This window comes from Trachypithecus francoisi, unplaced genomic scaffold, assembly GCF_009764315.1.
Source record: "Trachypithecus francoisi isolate TF-2019V2 unplaced genomic scaffold, Tfra_2.0 Lachesis_group3, whole genome shotgun sequence".
NCBI lineage: Eukaryota > Metazoa > Chordata > Mammalia > Primates > Cercopithecidae > Trachypithecus > Trachypithecus francoisi.
The window spans coordinates 103,002,295-103,019,781 of NW_022681468.1; the positions used below are offsets into that span (position 1 = coordinate 103,002,295).

A 17,487-nucleotide genomic window follows, 5' to 3' on the forward strand; every position below is an offset into this window, starting at 1 on the left:
TGGTATAAGACAGATGAGAGCAAAGTAGAGCTCTCTGATGGAGTCTAGTCCTCACACTGTCGCTGTGGGCACCACACTCTAACCACTGGGCTCACCATACAATACATGATGTGTAACCCATGGAGTGGCACTCACAAGAACAATTTTGGAAAGGCTATGACCCTCAAATTGTCTGCTATTCCCACAGTGCTCTCTCCAAAAAGTAATCATAAAAATTCCTTACCCAATAGTAGGTTTGTTTACTGTTACTTGACTCTATTACCCTGACCATAACTGATGAGTTTAGGATTTTACACTCTGGTCCAAGGGAAATGGATAGAGAAAAAGACCTGAGCTGGGCCAGCAGCTTAGCCACATCCTGATCTGATAAGTATTCCACCAGGAGACTCATAATCAGGTCTCCTCTTCTGGATCCCTTGAACGTGATATCTGGAGAGAAGAAATAGTAAAAGCAGGAGCCACAGGAAGAAGTGGAAACTAAGCCAACAACACAAAGAAGGCTGATAAACAGTCTTGACATGATTGTCTTTCCTGTCTTCAGCCTGATTAGTTAAACTCATCTCTGTTTTATATGTTGAGCTTTCTTGAAATATTTTATGTGCAAAAAAAAGATCACCCTTTACCTCCCCCAAATAGGAAAAACTTCAAAAATGAATCCTCAGGTGAATATAAAGGAGGTCTCAGCTATACTGAATTCCGAGCTCCAACCATGACGAATATGCATCCCTGAGTAAGAACGGATGTTGACTAAGGGCTGATCATGTACCAGGTACTACTCTAAGAGCTTTAAGTGTATTAGTCAGCTCTCATGAAATCCCTAAGAAGTAGGTGCAATTATTGTTCTCATTTTGTGAGTGAGGAAATAAAGGCATGGAATGAGTTAGGAAACTTGCTCAGTCTCCTGGTTGAAAGGTGATGAAGTTACCCTGGCACTCTGATTCTGATGTCTGTCTATGGCCACCACACCATTATCTGTTCTGGACTGTTTTTTCAGAAGTTCACCTATAGAAGATGAATCATATATCTTGCCTTTTGGTATAAGGGAAATATATCCACATTGCTATAATAGAAAGAATTTTAACATAGTGAGAACTGCAGTCTCTTCTGACACTGAAAAAGAAGTAAAATTCATGTGTGTTTTATTTCCTTTCTTTTAGTTTTTACAGCCCTAGACTTTCCTTGGCTAGGATATCCTTTTCTACTGAGAGCTCATCTGTAGGTTCTGCTAGAGAGGCGTGGTACTGCATCTTCCCTTGAATGCAGGATGGTTCACCTCTCTCTGGGAAGCTCATGATTTTTGCCACCTAAGTACACAGGAATGAGAGCAACAGGCATGGAGAAGTGCGGGAATAGCAAGCCCATGTACTCTTCCGGGTCAGCAGAATCAGCCTTGGCATCAAAGTATAAACATCCCAGTCAAAGTGTTCTCACACCCAAATATGGACCCATTATTTGAAACACAAGACACATTAATAACAGTTCACCTCTACTGAATGGCTCACTTAGCTATGATGTCAGTGATTTCCCTAGTGGTGTACTGGTAAATGTTTAACAAATGACTCCCTGAGAGGAAAAACCTTCCCTTGTACTGTTTGCCAATTTGTAAGGTATAAATACTCCCACCATGACTGATTTCAAGCCACCAATGTGAGGTCACTGAACAGAGCATGGAGAAGAGACAATCACAGCTTGCTCTTACGAACTGCCAGGAGATACCCACTGTGGTTCTCCTTACTTACTCACGCACTTGGATGGCTTTGCGAAGATTTCCTGACTCAAATTTAGAGAAGAACTGTAAACAATTGGAAGCGTTGTCTTGCAAAGGCCTACAATGAAATAAGGAACATGTGAACATATGTGTTATCACTACTCTTTGAAAACTGTGATGATTCTTTTTTTTTTTCATTATTTATTATTATTTTTGAGATGGAGCCTTACTCTGTCATCCAGGCTGGAGTGCAGTAGTGCTATCTCGGCTCACTCCAACCTCCGCCTCCCAGGTTCAAGCGGTTCTCCTGCCTCAGGCTCCCGAGTAGCTGGGACTACCGGCACCCGCCATCATGCCCAGCTAATTTTTTGTATTTTTAGTACAGATAGGGTTTCACAGTGTTAGCTAGGATGGTCTTGGTTCTGAACTCATGATCCACCTGCCTCAACCTCCCAAAGTGCTGGGATTACAGGCGTGAGATACCACGCCTGGCCGATGATTCTTAAAGGTAAACTTTTTCTTATAGATCTTTAACCTGAATTTTCATCATGCTATTTTAGGAGGAGGAGTGGATTATTAACAGGAAACACGTCTATTCTCATGCCATTAACAGAATTCTTCATGCCCCGCATTCCCCAGATGCACAAGACTACCTACCAAGGCTCATCTAAACTGAAGACAACTTTATTTATAACATCACGTGGCTGGATGAGCCTTCGAATATCCTCAAATATCCTGATCCTGAAAAAGAAAATTGAAAACATTTTAAGGGTCAGCCTTCTCTCCCTAGCTCACTCATCCTATGATCACCTGGGAAGAACTTTGGGGGTCATCAGAGAAATACGGAAGCACAGAGAAGTTTAACAACACCTCAACCTTGAGCTCAGAGAGTGGAAATAGTCCTGCCCTCCTTCTTTCTCTTTCTTTATCAAAAAATAAAACTGCATGAGAAGTAGGAATGTAGGAAGTAGTGATGTTAGATTTCAGTTAGAGAATTCTTGGCTTGAAGAATTTTATCGAAAGCACTTGCATTGGGGAACTTTGGAACTTTTCTAGCTGTGGAAATAAGAGGGTAGTTTGCACTGAGAAAGTTTTGAGGAAGACATTAGGACTATTAGCTGCCAGCATCTTCAAGGTTTGGTAGACTCCAATAAGCCTGTGTGCCCTTGTACAATTTATATTCCTTGGGCTCTGTCTGCTCCAGTAGGCTAAGGTCAGTCTTCTAAGAAACACCAAAATCTGGGATATTTAACTAAGAGAGAGAAAGAAAGCTTAGGAGGTCTTTCAGATTACCTTCCTGAATTTCCCGTCCAGTTCACAGGGGAGGTGTGAGAGAAGGGTGAAGAAAAGTAGACGTGAGGCCTGGACTCAGAGGGAAGATGTCCTATGCAGGGATAAGATGGTGCTAGAACAGCCCTTGTGATCTGCTTCTCAAAAACATGAGCAAGACAGATAAAGTGCAGGGGGTAGGGTTGGATATGTCAGCCAGGACCCCAGGTGGGAGCAGTTTGGGGGATTTACCATTAAGAGAATAATTTACCAATGATGTGAATAATAAGAAAACTTTCTGGTCTGCCCACTTTGCTCCACTGACTTGGTATGTGCATACAGATTTTTTCAAGAAAAATAATGTTTTCTTGCCTTTAGCAGTTTTCATTTTAATCTCAATATGCTGAGCCATGGGTAAAGCTCCCTTTCCTGCCTTCTGGGAATAATCTATCATCCAGTGTTTCTTCCCAGGAGAATGTCTTTTCCATCCTCTCCTCTGTGAAGCAGCAAAACTATTCTCTGAACTAAGCCAGGGTATATAATACCTGGGGCTCCTCCTTTCTATTAGCAAGATATCCCATACCAATTTGTAGGAAGCAAGAAAAGAGATCCCAAATAATCAGTTCTTGATTTTTCTGAAAACCTACTTTTGAGGAAGGAGCCTGGTATTTGGGGAAACTAGATGATCTTTCTTTGTGATAGTGGTTTGCAATGGAGATAGGATAAGGAGTTGTATTAGAATTACTCAAGGAATTTTTCATCAGAAAATACATGCCTACAACTACCCCATACTTGATTGTGAAATGTCCTTGCAGGAAGGAAAGTTTGTGTGTTTGGTTAGTTTGCCAACAGGCTTTAACATGTTCCTGATTAATGCTCACTTTCCTATAGATAGTAGAATTATCTGTACAAACCATTTACTTATAAAATTATCAAAGAACAGAAAAAAAAAAGAGCTCCCAAGTCAGTAGCGCCATCACCTTTGGACTCCACATTTGCGTTCCAACATAGGCTGAGTGGTGGGAGGGGGACAGTGTCCCCAGACATCAGGAAATGCCACCATCTTGAAGTCCACCACAGAGCTGGTTCTTCTGGCTTTGGCCATATAAAGATAGGGATCGTGGAAAGGGACACACTTCAGATGTGTCTGCAGAAGCTTATCTATTACTTCAACAGCCTCTCCAGTCCTAGTGGAATTAGAAAAGGAGGCACTCATCCTTGGGCAGAAAATTGCATCTATGTCCCAGGCATCTGCTTTCAGGGAAGCCTGAATGTCAGGGATTTCACTTTCAGAAGAATCTCTCCCGAAACTATTGGATTGCACATTTTGGCAGAGGTTCACTCCAGGCTTTCTTTTGGAGCCTAGATGCACAGTGGACCTTTGCGTCTTCACCATGCACAGAAGGGAACTCCGGACAGAGTCTTCCCTTTCTTGTCCACAGGAGCTTTGGTCCTTGTTGTAGCAGTGCTGCTTTGAGGAGGCAGCAGTCAGAATGTGGTGGTGATTCGCATACTGAGTCTTTTCAGAGTTCAAATCACCTCCAGGTTTGGACTCCAGTTCCTTCATGTTCAAAATGGAATAGAATATGTTAGTGTGTCCTTCCAGGTAGAGAATACAATTTGATCCCTGTCCTTACTCTCTGGGCACAGAGCTAAGCATAAATCCTATGAATCTGGAAGCTTTCTCCAAGGTCAACTAAGAAAGACTAACCTTCAAGGTCAAATAAATGACAGAATCATAGAAACTCATGTTTGGAAGGGCCTTTTGATGGGTCTAGTCCAACGCTAAACAGTATTTGAATGTCTTCTTCAAGACCCCCACTAAATTATAATCTGGTTGAAAAACCATATTTATGGAGTCTCACTGCACCCCAAGGCAGTGCCTTTCACTTTAGGATAATTCTGTTTATTTGAAATAAATGTTTATACTAAACTGAAATTTCCTTCCCTGAAACTGTTATCACTGATCGCCTTCTGCTTTCTGAAGTCAAATAGAATATATTAACTCCCTTCTGTACACGTGACTTAGCTTATACCCTTAAATTCAGCCAAATTCATGATTTATTACTAAGAATCATAAGAAAATAATGGAGATCAAAAAGCAGGTCTAAAATATTGATGGCAGCAACAGTGGCAGCAGCAACTAGGCACAGAATTAGCATCACCAGGTCTAACATTCCCAATTTGTTTCTACTAACAAAGAAAGCCTGAAGTCAGGATGTCCACCTTCAAAAAGCCATCTAGGACAACAGTCCCACTTGGCACGAGAACAATTAAATCATCATGAATTTTTATTTGCTTTTTCAGTGCATGGGGGCAAGGCACCCTGCCCACCAGACAATAGGTAGTGATATGTACCTTCAGGCTACAGTCATGCATTACTTAACAATGCAGGATGTTCTGAGAAAGGCATCATCAGGTGATTTCATCATTGTATGAACATCATAGGGTGTGCTTACACAAACTTAGATGACATAGCCTACTGCAAACCTAGGCTGTATGGTGTAGCCTGTTGCTCCCAGGCTACAAATCTGTACAGCATGTTACTGTACTGAACACTTTAGGCAATAGGAACACAATGGCATTTGCATGTCTAAACATAAAAAGTTGCAGTGAAAACACAGTCTTAAAATCTTATGGGACCATCGTGGAATACGCTGGCTGTCATCAATGGAAATGTCATCAGGCAGCTCTTGACTGTGTATCCATCCTAAGTGTAGGGTGTCAGATTGAGGACCCCTTGCATACATTCTAAATTTTTCCCATATTTGCCACCTTTTCCCATTTTTGTTTAACATTCTGCTCTTCTCTAAGGAAGAGGCCAGAAGCAGATGGCTAATGATGAGCAATGCTTTCCATCTGGATACCCTGGTTTGGCCTCCCAGGGTCTGCAAAGAATCCATCATGCATCGTCAAAGATCAGAACCACAGCGTATGTCCTACCTGAAAGCTATAGGAGAGCTCAAGACACATCGCCTCATATTGCATCAGTTCCTCTTCAGGTCGGTCAAGACCAGGTTTGGAACTTAGCTTGTTCACATCTGTTTCCAAGTCATCATCCTACATGGAATAGTCATAGAAGAGATTACAATCAGGAAATCCACCATGAGAAGCATCAAGATAAGATATGTATGTGCTTCTTCAGAATCTTAGGACGTGGTTTTCTTGCCTCCAAATTATAGCACTAGCCTATCCAGTGAAAAATTTGTTTTGCTGGATTGTATTTTTAAAATAAAAAGAAAGAAGATAAACAACCTGTCTCAGCATTGATGTCAGTATTTGTCAACCTTCATCAGAAATAAAAATTTGTATGAGATAAACTACATAATCAATAAAACATATTATAAAAGAAATTCTTTATCTCATTGCCACTATCATCAACATCATTGTAATTATTGTCCCTCTTTATCTATCTTTGACATTTAGGTTTAGTCAATCTTTTCACAAACATTTAATCAGCACCAACTGTGAGCAGGTACTCTCCTAGGTACTGAAGTTTCAGTCACAATGGAACAGACAAACATCCATGCTTCCATGGTTATTTGCCTTTTAGCGAGAGAAGAAAAACAGTACATAAGAAAGCAAACAAATGAATACGTTAATTTCCAACAGTTATAACTCCCCTTGAAATGATAAAAGAGAGTGATGTGACTAAGATTGGGGAATGGGAGGCCGTTTGGATTGGGAGATCTCAGGAGGACTCATAAGGAGGTAATGTTTTAGCTGAGACCTAAATGGCAAAAAAAAAAAAAAAAGCCAGCTACGCACAGGCCTAGCAGTGAATTATTAAAGAAGGAAAAACTTCAATTTGTTTACAGAAAGAAGGTGGCTGATGCATACAGAATAAGAGGAAGATTGCAGGAGATGAGATTTGAGAAGTAGGCAGGAGAGAAATTATATCAATCCTTACAAGACATGGGGAGGAGCTGGTAGTCTCCTACTACATCTTTATCCTTTTGTACATTTAAAAATTTACCAAGCCACCACGAGTCTTTTATTTATTGGATTGAATAATCCCAGGCACTTTATTCTTGATAGATCATCATTTCAAAACAATTTAATGATAATGGTGACTCTCCTCTGAATACTTCTGTGTTTTCCAAGGGTTGTAGGGTCTACAGAGTAAAGGCACCAGGCATCAACCAGCCTAGTCTCTTTTTCTTTCCACATCCTAGATTAAGTTTCCTTAGTGAAATAGAGAAAAAAAAATACCATATGTTTTACAAGTATATTTCATTAGTTAAGGAAAAACCTGGCAGTCCTGAAAGGTTAAGTCCAATAAACATAGAAAATAAATGTTTGTATTCCTGATCCAAGGGGAACAAAATGCAATGTTCTATCTGTTTCACAATTTTTCTCCAAACTTCAAATTAAAAGAAAAGTAATTCCCATGAGTTTCATGTAATGATATTTTCAGGTACAGTATACACCATGACTAACTCCATGGCCACCACTCTTGTGCTTTGCGGCTTCATCCATCAATTCCCACTTGTCTCCACCCACTCTGCTGCAACCTCAGCCATGGCCCAGGGTGGCACTAATGGAACCACCACCTGGAAGGCCATTGGGATGAATGTCCACAACAGCGAGTAAGGTTGTGCTCCAACTGGTGCATCTGAAGGGAGGAGAGTCATGCAACCCATGAGCTGTAACCTAATTCATTCCACATGTGACTAGGTAATCCACTTAGCCTTAGAGCAGGGGTTAATAAACTATGGCCCACTGGTTGTTTTTGTCAATAAAGTTTTATTGGAACAGAGCCACACCCATTCATTTGGTCATGGCTGTTTTCTCAGTGCAACAGCAAAGTTCAATAGTTGTGACAGAGACCATTTCTGCCTTCAAAGTTCTGGAGCTTAGTCTCTGAGAACCAGGCACTCAGCCAGGTTGCCACCTCCTTTTGTATTTCTTATAAATGGCATTTGTTCTTATCTGGTGGTGGCCTGCTTCTGTGTCCTCACAGCAGCCCAGGTAGTCCTTTACCAACTAGGATTCTGCTACCCACCTAATCCAGGTAATGCTTTCTGGCTCTTGTTCCATAGGTTGGAGTTCTTGGACATTGTCTTTTGGCTGCCTCAAACTTGAGTTCACCACTCCATTGAAGGTGGTGATTTGAACACTTAATAAGGACAAACTCCAAGTTCACTAGACTTTGAACTATGTCTTATCTGTTTGTACTTCGTATTAACATCCCCAAGAATTTAGCATGTTGCATATGGATTATACCCAATAAAGCACTTGAAAGAAATAAAAAATGAAAAAGAAAGGAAAGGAAGGAAGAAGGAAGGGAGAGCTTGAATTTACTCTGTTTATCATCCTCTTCTTCAGAGTTTTGCAGAATCTAATGCTTGTGTATGTGAAGACAGCCCACATCTACTACATTGACCTTGGCAGTTTTCAATCAAATCACAGCACCCTACTTTCCACTCTCATAAAAGATCCTCTTAATCATTCTTTCTAAGAGGCTGGTCCCAATTATTACCTAAGATTGTCAAATGGGAAGGCCACAAGTTAAAGGCCTGCGTCAGTGCTGTGGCCAGAAATAAAATATGCCTGACTTCTTGTTCACGCCTCTGGCAGCAAATGCTGCTGGTTTCCCCAGGGAAAATCCAGTTTTCTGGAGCAGTTTCCTTGCTCTTGCTGTGCCTCTGAATCAAGCCCTAACTCTCATGCTCCTCTCCTTCTCTACAACTCATCTTCATGCTGACTTCTCATCTTCTTGCCTTGGCTTGAAGTCTTTTGATGATTAGTTTTCAAGCTCTTACCAATTTGTCTTGTGCTTCTTTGCCAGTTGAGTTTATTTATTTGTTTAGGGTTCTCTCTATCCCACCTCTCCACCCTCTGCAGAGCGTGGGCCAAGGGAAGTATCTGAACGCCCTCCCTCCCATACTGTGGGAAGTCAGGCACTATCGTGCACCCAGCCCCTCCCCATCAGATACATGAAGCGAGTGACACTCTGCATCAGACATTCAGTTATCAAAGAGCAAGCAAGAGGGGAGGGGAAAGTGACATTGATGAATGACTGCAGCAGCACAGTATTATTCAAATAATTCAGTACGTACTCCATAGGCCTGCACCACCAAGCCACAGCAAATATCCAATTTGCTACTGATGACTTCAGAAATGATTCTACTTATCAACAACACCCAGAGAACACCAGACTGTCAATAGCAGTCTAAACCTACAGATGTGGCTTAAGAGGTAGTCCTTGTATGTCTGCTACTACCATCAGCAAGGTGAGTGATTATCATGATAGAGAACTTAAAAGGCTCTTTCTTTCTAAACAGATAGGAAAGAAGGAGAGAAAGAAAAGGAGGGAAAATTTTTGATTTTTTAAATTTGAGTTTCATCCCCAAGAAATGTCATAAAAGGCAGCATTGACTTTAATTTACTGAGTCCTATTTTACGGACGACAAAATTAAGAAACTGTAACTTAAAGGAATTTGTCAAAGTCCATGTCCACCAACAGAAATGGAGAGAGAATTATAATTCACAGACAAATTCTTATTCTAGAGCAGTGATCCTCAACTAGGGGTGATTTTGGCAAGTCTTAAAGATATTTTTGGTTCATACTTGGGGGGTAACGAGGTGGGTACTACTGATATCCAGTGGGTAGAGGTCAGGGATGCTGCTAAACATCCTACAATGTACAAGGCAGCCTCCCACAACCAAGAAGTATCCAGTCTAAATGCCAACAGTGCCAAGGTCTAGAAACCTTGTTGTAGAAAAACAGTAGTAAACTATGTCCCACTGCTTATTTTTGTAAATGAAGATTGTTTGGAGGTTGGGCACAGTGGCTCATGCCTGTAGCACTTTGGGAGGCTGAAGTGGGCAGATTGCAAGGTCAAGAGTTCGAGATCAGCCTGGCCAATATGGTGAAACCCTGTCTCTACTAAAAATACAAAAATTAGCTGGGTGTGGTGGTTGGCATCTGTAGTCCCAGCTACTCGGGAGGCTGAAGTTGGTGAATTGCTTGGACCCAGGAGGCAGAGGTTGCAGTGAGCCAAGATCACACCACTGCACTCCAGCCTGGTGACAGAGTGAGACCCCATCTCAAAAAAAAAAAAAGAAACACTTCTTGGAACACAGCCATGCCCATTTGTTTACAAATTGTCTATAGCTGTTTTGTGCTACAACGGTAAAGTTGGGTAGTTGTGACAAAGACTGTATGGTCCACAAAGCCTAAAATAATTACTATTGGACCTTTTATAGGAAGTTCACCAACCTCTGTTCTATAGGATAGGCCTTTTTGGGAGGGGGACCAAAGAGCAACACTTCTCTGCTGGCCAGGTTGTGTACTGTGCAACTTAAGGGAAAACAATTCAGAGTCTGATGTCAATGGACTTGTACGACGCAGCAGCCCTGTGCAGAAAGGATAAGAAGAGTGACTTATGAAGACAGGTGAGATCTACTAGAAAACTTCCTGGAAAATCTTTCTAGTGTCTTAAATGATCTTATTAAATATACCAACTCCAAGTATTGTGTACCTAAAGCTCATCTGAATAAAGTATTGGTGTCTTCATAATGTATAGGATAGCCTCTGACTTTACAATGAGACATTGTACCGGACCTACCAAGATGAAAATGACAACTGGGAAATCAATAACAGCAGCTGTCATTTATTGAGCATCACTACCACTGGAGTGGCAGTACTAAAGTCAATTCTTAAAATTTACACTGGGCTTGGGCAAACACAGGAAGTGATGTTTTTCTGTGCATGATGTGACTGTGGACATCATTAGAAGCATGAGCTGGTGTACCTACTTCCACTTTCCCATCTTCAGTATCAGAGTCTTTGTCCACCTCGTCATCGCCGTCATCTTCAAAATCCTCTGGACGGGGAAAAAGAGGTGAAATAAGTGAGGTCTCCCCTTTGCCTGGGATTTAGGATTTAGATGTTCACCACACAGTGGTTCTTTCTTCTTCCTCTCTCAAATAAGGGGCCCAATATTAATTGCACAATATTCCACCACACACGAATGCTTATTAGTCAGTACAAATGGTGTGCATGTAGGTATGTTGGGGCACTAAGTCATAAAGTTTAAACAGTTATCCCACATTGAATGCAAAATAAGTGCAGAAAAAATGACACATGAATACCATTCTGGATTCTCCCATGAAAGTCAGAGGTATTTATGCAACTAGCATAGCCAAAGTTTAGAGATCACACACGTACAAAATGTGTTATAACCTAAATATCACCTTGATTGAGCCCCTAATTTTTTGATTGAGAAAGTTATTTAAAACAAAATCCATAGTGGCAAAATTATGCCTATAGAAAATCTGTTCGTACTAGGATCTTTTGACAGGAAGATCTTCCTAGAGATTAAATAATAATAATTTCAAATATTCCAATATGTCTAGCCTGGAGTTGTAAATAACAAGAGTTTTATTTTAATTTCATCCTCAGGGCAAACTAATTCCACAATCGGTCAGTATGCTGCAGAGATTCGATCATGGGATTCTGAATAGACTTTTTTTTTAATTAGCTGAGATTACTGTACAGGCATTTGATAGCTACTAGGCAAAGCAGAAACAGTTAATAATGAAGAACAAAATAAGTGAGTTTGGTATTTTCTCACCCTGTTTATGAAAATCAAAACTGCTTTTTCATATATGTCTCTAATTAGCTTAATAGACAATTATGGTTGACCTATGAAACAACTAATTCTATTTTCATACACTTTCCTGGGAGACATTGTCAAAATGCAAAAATTCATCTTAAACGTCATAGTTACCCACTTATTTTACCTTCAGGTAGGTCACATGGAGGTTCAGTGGCAATGCGCCCAGGGACCGGGAAGGCATAGGCACTGCTGGCTGTGACCAAGGGAAGTGGACTCTTAGGGTAGCACTGCCTCAGGACCTGAAGCACCACAGAGATGACGGGTTCCATGCTCTTGTCATCCAGGCAGTTCTGAGCAAAGGGAAGATTATATCAGACGCCAGCATCTGGGCACAGTCACCTAGCTGTAACACAGCTAATAGCACTCTCCTAGCTGTAACACAGCACGGTCTCCTAGCTGTATTTCAGCTAATGAATTATACACATGGACAGACCATAAACAGCCTTAATGTAGAATGTCAAATTTGAACATTCCAACATAGAATTTTGTCTAATGTAGAATCTGTACTTTTCTGTCTCTTGCTCATTTCATACATCATTGCAATGAATTCAGTCTGAATATAGACTTAAAATTCATTCAAGGGATGCTGCGCCTAAGGCAAGACATTGCTCAGGATAGCTGGGGGAAGAGGAGGCTGGTGTCTTTTCTCAGCCACCCATGTGTCACTGTGAATTATTGCCTACGTTAGGGAATGAGCAGCTGAATTGATGGAAGTCTTGCTTTTCTCTTTCAGCTTTCTTCTGCAGAGAAAAATATTTTTTATAAGAGATAAAATATGAAATCAAAGGGAAAGACTAAGTGAATCCCAAGTACCTAAATTAAATTACATGTCTCTTCTCAAAGCCCACAGTGTTGATCCCTCTTGGTACCTTCCCAAATCAGAGAAAAATTGGGTTTGCAGATGTAACATTTTGATACTGATGGAACATGACAAGAACCTTCTTTTCAGACACTGTGAAAAATGTAAGAACAAGTTCACTAAATTGAGAGACAGAGAGTTGAGTATAGTTCAGTATCTCTTTGGCAAAAACACAACCATTTTCTTCAGTATCTTTGTAAATGTTTTGTCTACTGACTTGGTACAGGAAGATGACTTGTGGGGTCCTCCAGTTTGCTATTCCTAAGGGGTACAGCAAGCTCTGAGGCCAATAAGTCACAGAAGTGGAGATGGTGGATGCCAGGTACCCACCACAGGGCAGTGTGAATGTCTGTGGTGCTGCTGAACTATGGCATATCCAGACTCAACATTACAGGTACTTCCATGTGAAAGAACATGGAGGAAAAAAAAGTAATAAAAATTTATCCATGAATTTAAGCTACCCAAATGACTCCAAAATATAAGTAAGCCAACTTTCTTTTTTTTTTTTAGACAGAGTCTCACTCTGTCACCCAGGCTGGAGTGTAGTGGCACGATCTCAGCTCACAGCAACCTCCACCTCCCGGGTTCAAGCAATTCTCCCACCTCAGTCTCCCGAGAAGCTGGGGTTACAGATGCTTGCTACCATGCCAGCTAATGTTTGTATTTTTAATAGAGATGGGGTTTCACCATATTGCTCAGGCTTGTCTCAAACCCCTGACCTCAGGTGATCCACCTGCCTCAGTCTCCCAAAGTGCTGGGATTACAGGCATGAGCCCCCACGCCCAGCCTTAAGTAAGCCAACTTTCAAAATGAAATGTGTTAATGCAATCAAGAATGCTCTCTCCCCTTCAGTGTGTGCCAGTCATACCCATCAGGTGTCCTGAATCAACAGCCTCAGAATACACAGCAGGAAATACTCTTGGTGGAAAATGAATTAGTTTTGGCTAATTCATTATGGAGGCTAATGAACAGTTGAAGCTATTTCACCCGTTGGTCTGATCAAATGGTCTCAAGTGTTTCATGAAAAGTATTAGGAATGGGAAGAAAATAAAACAAAGTCTGAAGGAGGAAGCGACAAGGTGAAAGAGATGACTTATCAGATATAATGTTCTAAGCTCCAACCTTGGTAGAGATAAAGCCAGCCCAAGCCAGGGAATTCAGTCAAAAAAGCCAACATTTTGGAACACAGTTATGTTTGTGATGGTCTTTGACGATAAAAGATAATCATGTCTTTTTTTTTGGTGGAATGGAACAAGTGAAAGGATGAAGCCCAGTTCAAATGTTCTGAAAAATTGGTCCATACCATGAACTGAATTTGAAGGCTGGAGGGAGTATTACAATCTATAAAACCCAAGGCCTTAGGAATCATGCTATATTTGCCTTCTGCTGCACTGTAGGGGAAATACTTATGAATGCAAAGATCGTTGGTTTCAAGGTAACAGAAAATCTTGGATTCATTTCTCAACATTTCCCTCATGCTAGTGGATAGGTGCTGTGCAGGGCCGAAACTAAGGTGAGACTAAGGTGTGCAGGGTTGGTATGTGTGCTATGCATCAAAACAAGACAAGACTCCAGGAAATACAATCCTTATGGACCAGTGTCTCAGAATTGGAGGCAAAGGTGAGATTTTAGGCTCCCTTTTCCCATCACTCTCAATAACACATTTGCTACTTGGAAGGGATGATGAAATACAAGAATGCATTCAATTAATGTATTCAATGCTTCCATCACAGTTAACATCTTTGAATTTGCTTTGGCATAATAAATACTCTACTTGCATGATACATAGACAAGGTAAAGTAAGAGCAAACTGCTCAGGTCCTGGAGCCAGACTACATGAGTTTAAATCCTGGACTGAAGATTACTAACTTCATAACCCTGGCAAATTAATACACTTCTCTGTGCCACAGTGTCTTCATCCGCAAAGTGGAGATAATAACACAACCTCTCTCTTAATGTTGTGTACAAATTAAATGCATTAAAGTAGGCAAAGTGCCTAATAGTAAGCATTTAGTATTAGCCAGTGGGAAAAAAGAAGGCATCCTTAGTGTCATAAAGTCTCCTAGGAGTCTGCAAGAGGCTGCTAGGAGCCACTGCTCCTCAGAGCAGAGTCCTAGTAATAATTCCCATGATAACAAAGCAAGGCATTTTAGTGGAAAAGGACCTTGACTAGGAGTATAAATTCCTGGGTTTAAATTCCAGCTCTGCTTCTATGTAGCCAAAGCCACTAACATCTCCTGCCTAAACTCCTATCAACACTCTAATTCCTCCCCTTACTCTCCTTCCTTCGCCTTGTGCCCTCTGATAATCTCTTTTCCAAATGGCAGCCAAAATGGTCCTTTAAAAGCATAAATCAGTTTAATGGGTATAGAGTTTTAATTTTTCCAGATGAAAAGAGTTCTGGAGATGGATGGGTAATAGTGACAGTTATACAACAATGTACTTAACCTGACCAAATTGTACACCTAAAAATAGTTAAGATGGTGAATTTGGTTGCATGCATTTTACTACAGTTAATTTAAAATTTTTCAAAATTAAAAAATGAAAATCATAAATTGTATCAGGTCAGTCTCCTGCTTCAAACTTGATAGAAATAAAATTCTAATTTATTTTTATGCCCTAGGAAGTTCTATGTGATCTGGCCTTCTCTATCTCTTTAACTCATGTCTTCTCCTCCTTTGTGCCTACTTACAAGTTGATGGAGGCCAGGCATGGTGCTTCACGCCTGTAATCCCAGCACTTTGGGAGGCCGAGGCAGGTGGATCACGAGGTCAGGAGTTCGAGATCAGCCTGGCCAAAGCGGTGAAATCCCATGTCTACTAAAAATACAAAAATTAGCCAGGCATTGTGGTGCATGGCTGTAATTCCAGCTACTCAGGAGGCTGAGGCAGGAAAATCACTTGAACCCAGGAGGCGGAGGCTGCAGCGAGCCAAGATCACACTACTGCACACCAGCCTGGGCAACAGAGTGAGACTCCATCTCAAAACAAAACAAACAAACAAAAACATTGGTGGAAATAAAATTCAAAGTCCTCATCATGGTTCAAGGAACTCTCAATGTCCTGGCACTGCCCATGACTCCAACTCAATCTCATGTCTTCCCCCTTACTCACAACACTCTGCCATATCTGTGTTTCTCAAGCTCACCCACCTCCCACTCTACTTCCCCACCTGAGGGTCTTTGCATTTACTTCCTTTTTCTTTCCATGGAACCCTCATCTCCAGACCCTCATGGCACTGGTTCTTTCTTATCATTCAGGTCTCAGGTGACACCACAGCTCTTCAACTATGCCTGCCTGGCATAACCCCTCTCTCCCTTCTCTTTGCAGTGATTCTTTGAACGTAGATGAGAAATTCTAAGGCCAAGGGCAGATGTGACATAGCTTCAATATAAAAATATCTTAAATGGAAATGGCTTGATATCTTCTGGATTGTCACTGAGATCTTTCCTTCTGCCTGACCCTCCAAAACGTCCTAGTTGTCCCACTCACTCTCCATGACTTCTCTCTCTGTCTGTTCCTCGTGGCCACCTCCTGTGCTTCTCTGAACAGTTTACAAACCAAGTGTTTCTCTTAGACTTTTCAAAATACTCTCCTAGCCTCATTCAAATGTGGGTGCCTTCTTGGAGGCTTCTCTGGTCAGCAAGACCAAGTAGGGCCTCCTGTGCATGGTTACACGAAGTCTGTTATTACCCCCGCCTGCTGCCTACACTGCATTATCCATATCCTATTTTCCCATATAGGACACTAAGTTTCATGAGGACTATGAGTCCTCTATAACCTTCATCTTTTAACGCCCTATAGAACACAGCCCCAACATCCTTCACCAAAAAGGAGCTCAGAAAACATTTACTGAATCAATCGTAAATGATCTCAGACCAATCTGACCTTCAGGGTATCTAGCTCCTGATTCCAACCTGGTAATATTTCCTTTAGGATTCAGTCCCTCCTTTCATAGGTCCACAAGGCTGAGGCCCTTGGTCTTGTTGGCCAGAGACGAGCCTGATGAATCAAGACTTGGCCTACTGTGCTTTCTGAGCAAATGGTGGCAACTGTGACTTTTAAAAGGCCGTATCACTTCTTATTCTAGTGATTCTCAAAGTAAGATACCCAAACCAGTAGCCTCAGTATCACCTGAGAACTTGCTAGAAGTACAGAATCTTGCATCTCACCTCAGAACAACTGAATTAGAAACTCTGAGGTAGGATCTAGCAATCCGTGTTTTAACAATTCCTCTAGGTTACTTTGATGCATGCTCAAGTTTGAAAACCAGCAATTTTAGCAACCTTTCAGGCCCCTTAAGCTGTCGTAGCTCCAAAGAGTGGTTCTTTTCTCTGATTATCTTATCTAGGTTTGTTCCTTCTGCAGTTACCTATTTCTCCAAATTGATAATTATCTCCAACTGTCTCAGACATCCTTGTAGGAGATTTTTTTTTTTAACCTTGCATTCAAATTGTCATCCTTCTTCCTCTTTCCTCATGCAAAGCTCCAATAAGATTCCATTATACTACATTATACAGCACCCTTGCTGCACTACAGGTGATCTCAGCCTTTGAACTTTTAGGGGATGTTTACAGAATCTGTGCAGAAATGTAAGACTCAGGAAACAAAGAGGTAGGGTCACCAAGAGAGAGACAATGCAAGCAGCGACCTCAGCAGAAAGGCAAAGAAGAATATTAAGATGGCAAAGGTGTAGGAAGGACTTTAAAAAATTCCTTTACAGTCAATCTCATTCTCCGTAGGTTTGTAAGCACATCACACACATCAATAAAACTAATATAGGACAGTGGTTTTCCAAGTGTGATCCTGAATCAGTAGTATCAGCATCACTTAGGCAGTTGTCAGGAAAGCACATTCTCAGGCTCCACCACAGCCCTGCTCAGTCAGAAACTCTGAGAATGGAGTCCAACGGGCTCTGCTTTAGTGACCCCTCTAGGTGACTCTGATGCATGCTCAACTTGGGGAGCTGCTGGTACGGTGGGCAAAAGCACGGGCTCTCAAGTGAGACTACCAGATTCCAATCCT

At 41.3% G+C, this 17,487-nt stretch overlaps 1 protein-coding gene across 1 annotated transcript in view; it reads right to left on the reverse strand.

Annotated features, from left to right (window-relative positions):
• Window positions 1–11,891, reverse strand: part of LOC117070260 (cytosolic carboxypeptidase 4) — a 37,898-nt gene extending 26,007 nt beyond the window's left edge. Inside the window, exons 1-6 of the mRNA XM_033189115.1 lie at window positions 11,729–11,891; window positions 10,742–10,809; window positions 5,921–6,037; window positions 3,958–4,538; window positions 2,366–2,449; window positions 1,740–1,826 (exon numbers count right to left, since the gene is read on the reverse strand). Of these exons, the coding sequence (XP_033045006.1) occupies window positions 1,740–1,826; window positions 2,366–2,449; window positions 3,958–4,538; window positions 5,921–6,037; window positions 10,742–10,809; window positions 11,729–11,873 (1,082 nt within the window). The 5' untranslated portion in view covers window positions 11,874–11,891. The remainder of the gene's footprint in view (window positions 1–1,739; window positions 1,827–2,365; window positions 2,450–3,957; window positions 4,539–5,920; window positions 6,038–10,741; window positions 10,810–11,728) is intronic.
• Window positions 11,892–17,487: the final 5,596 nt, after the last annotated feature.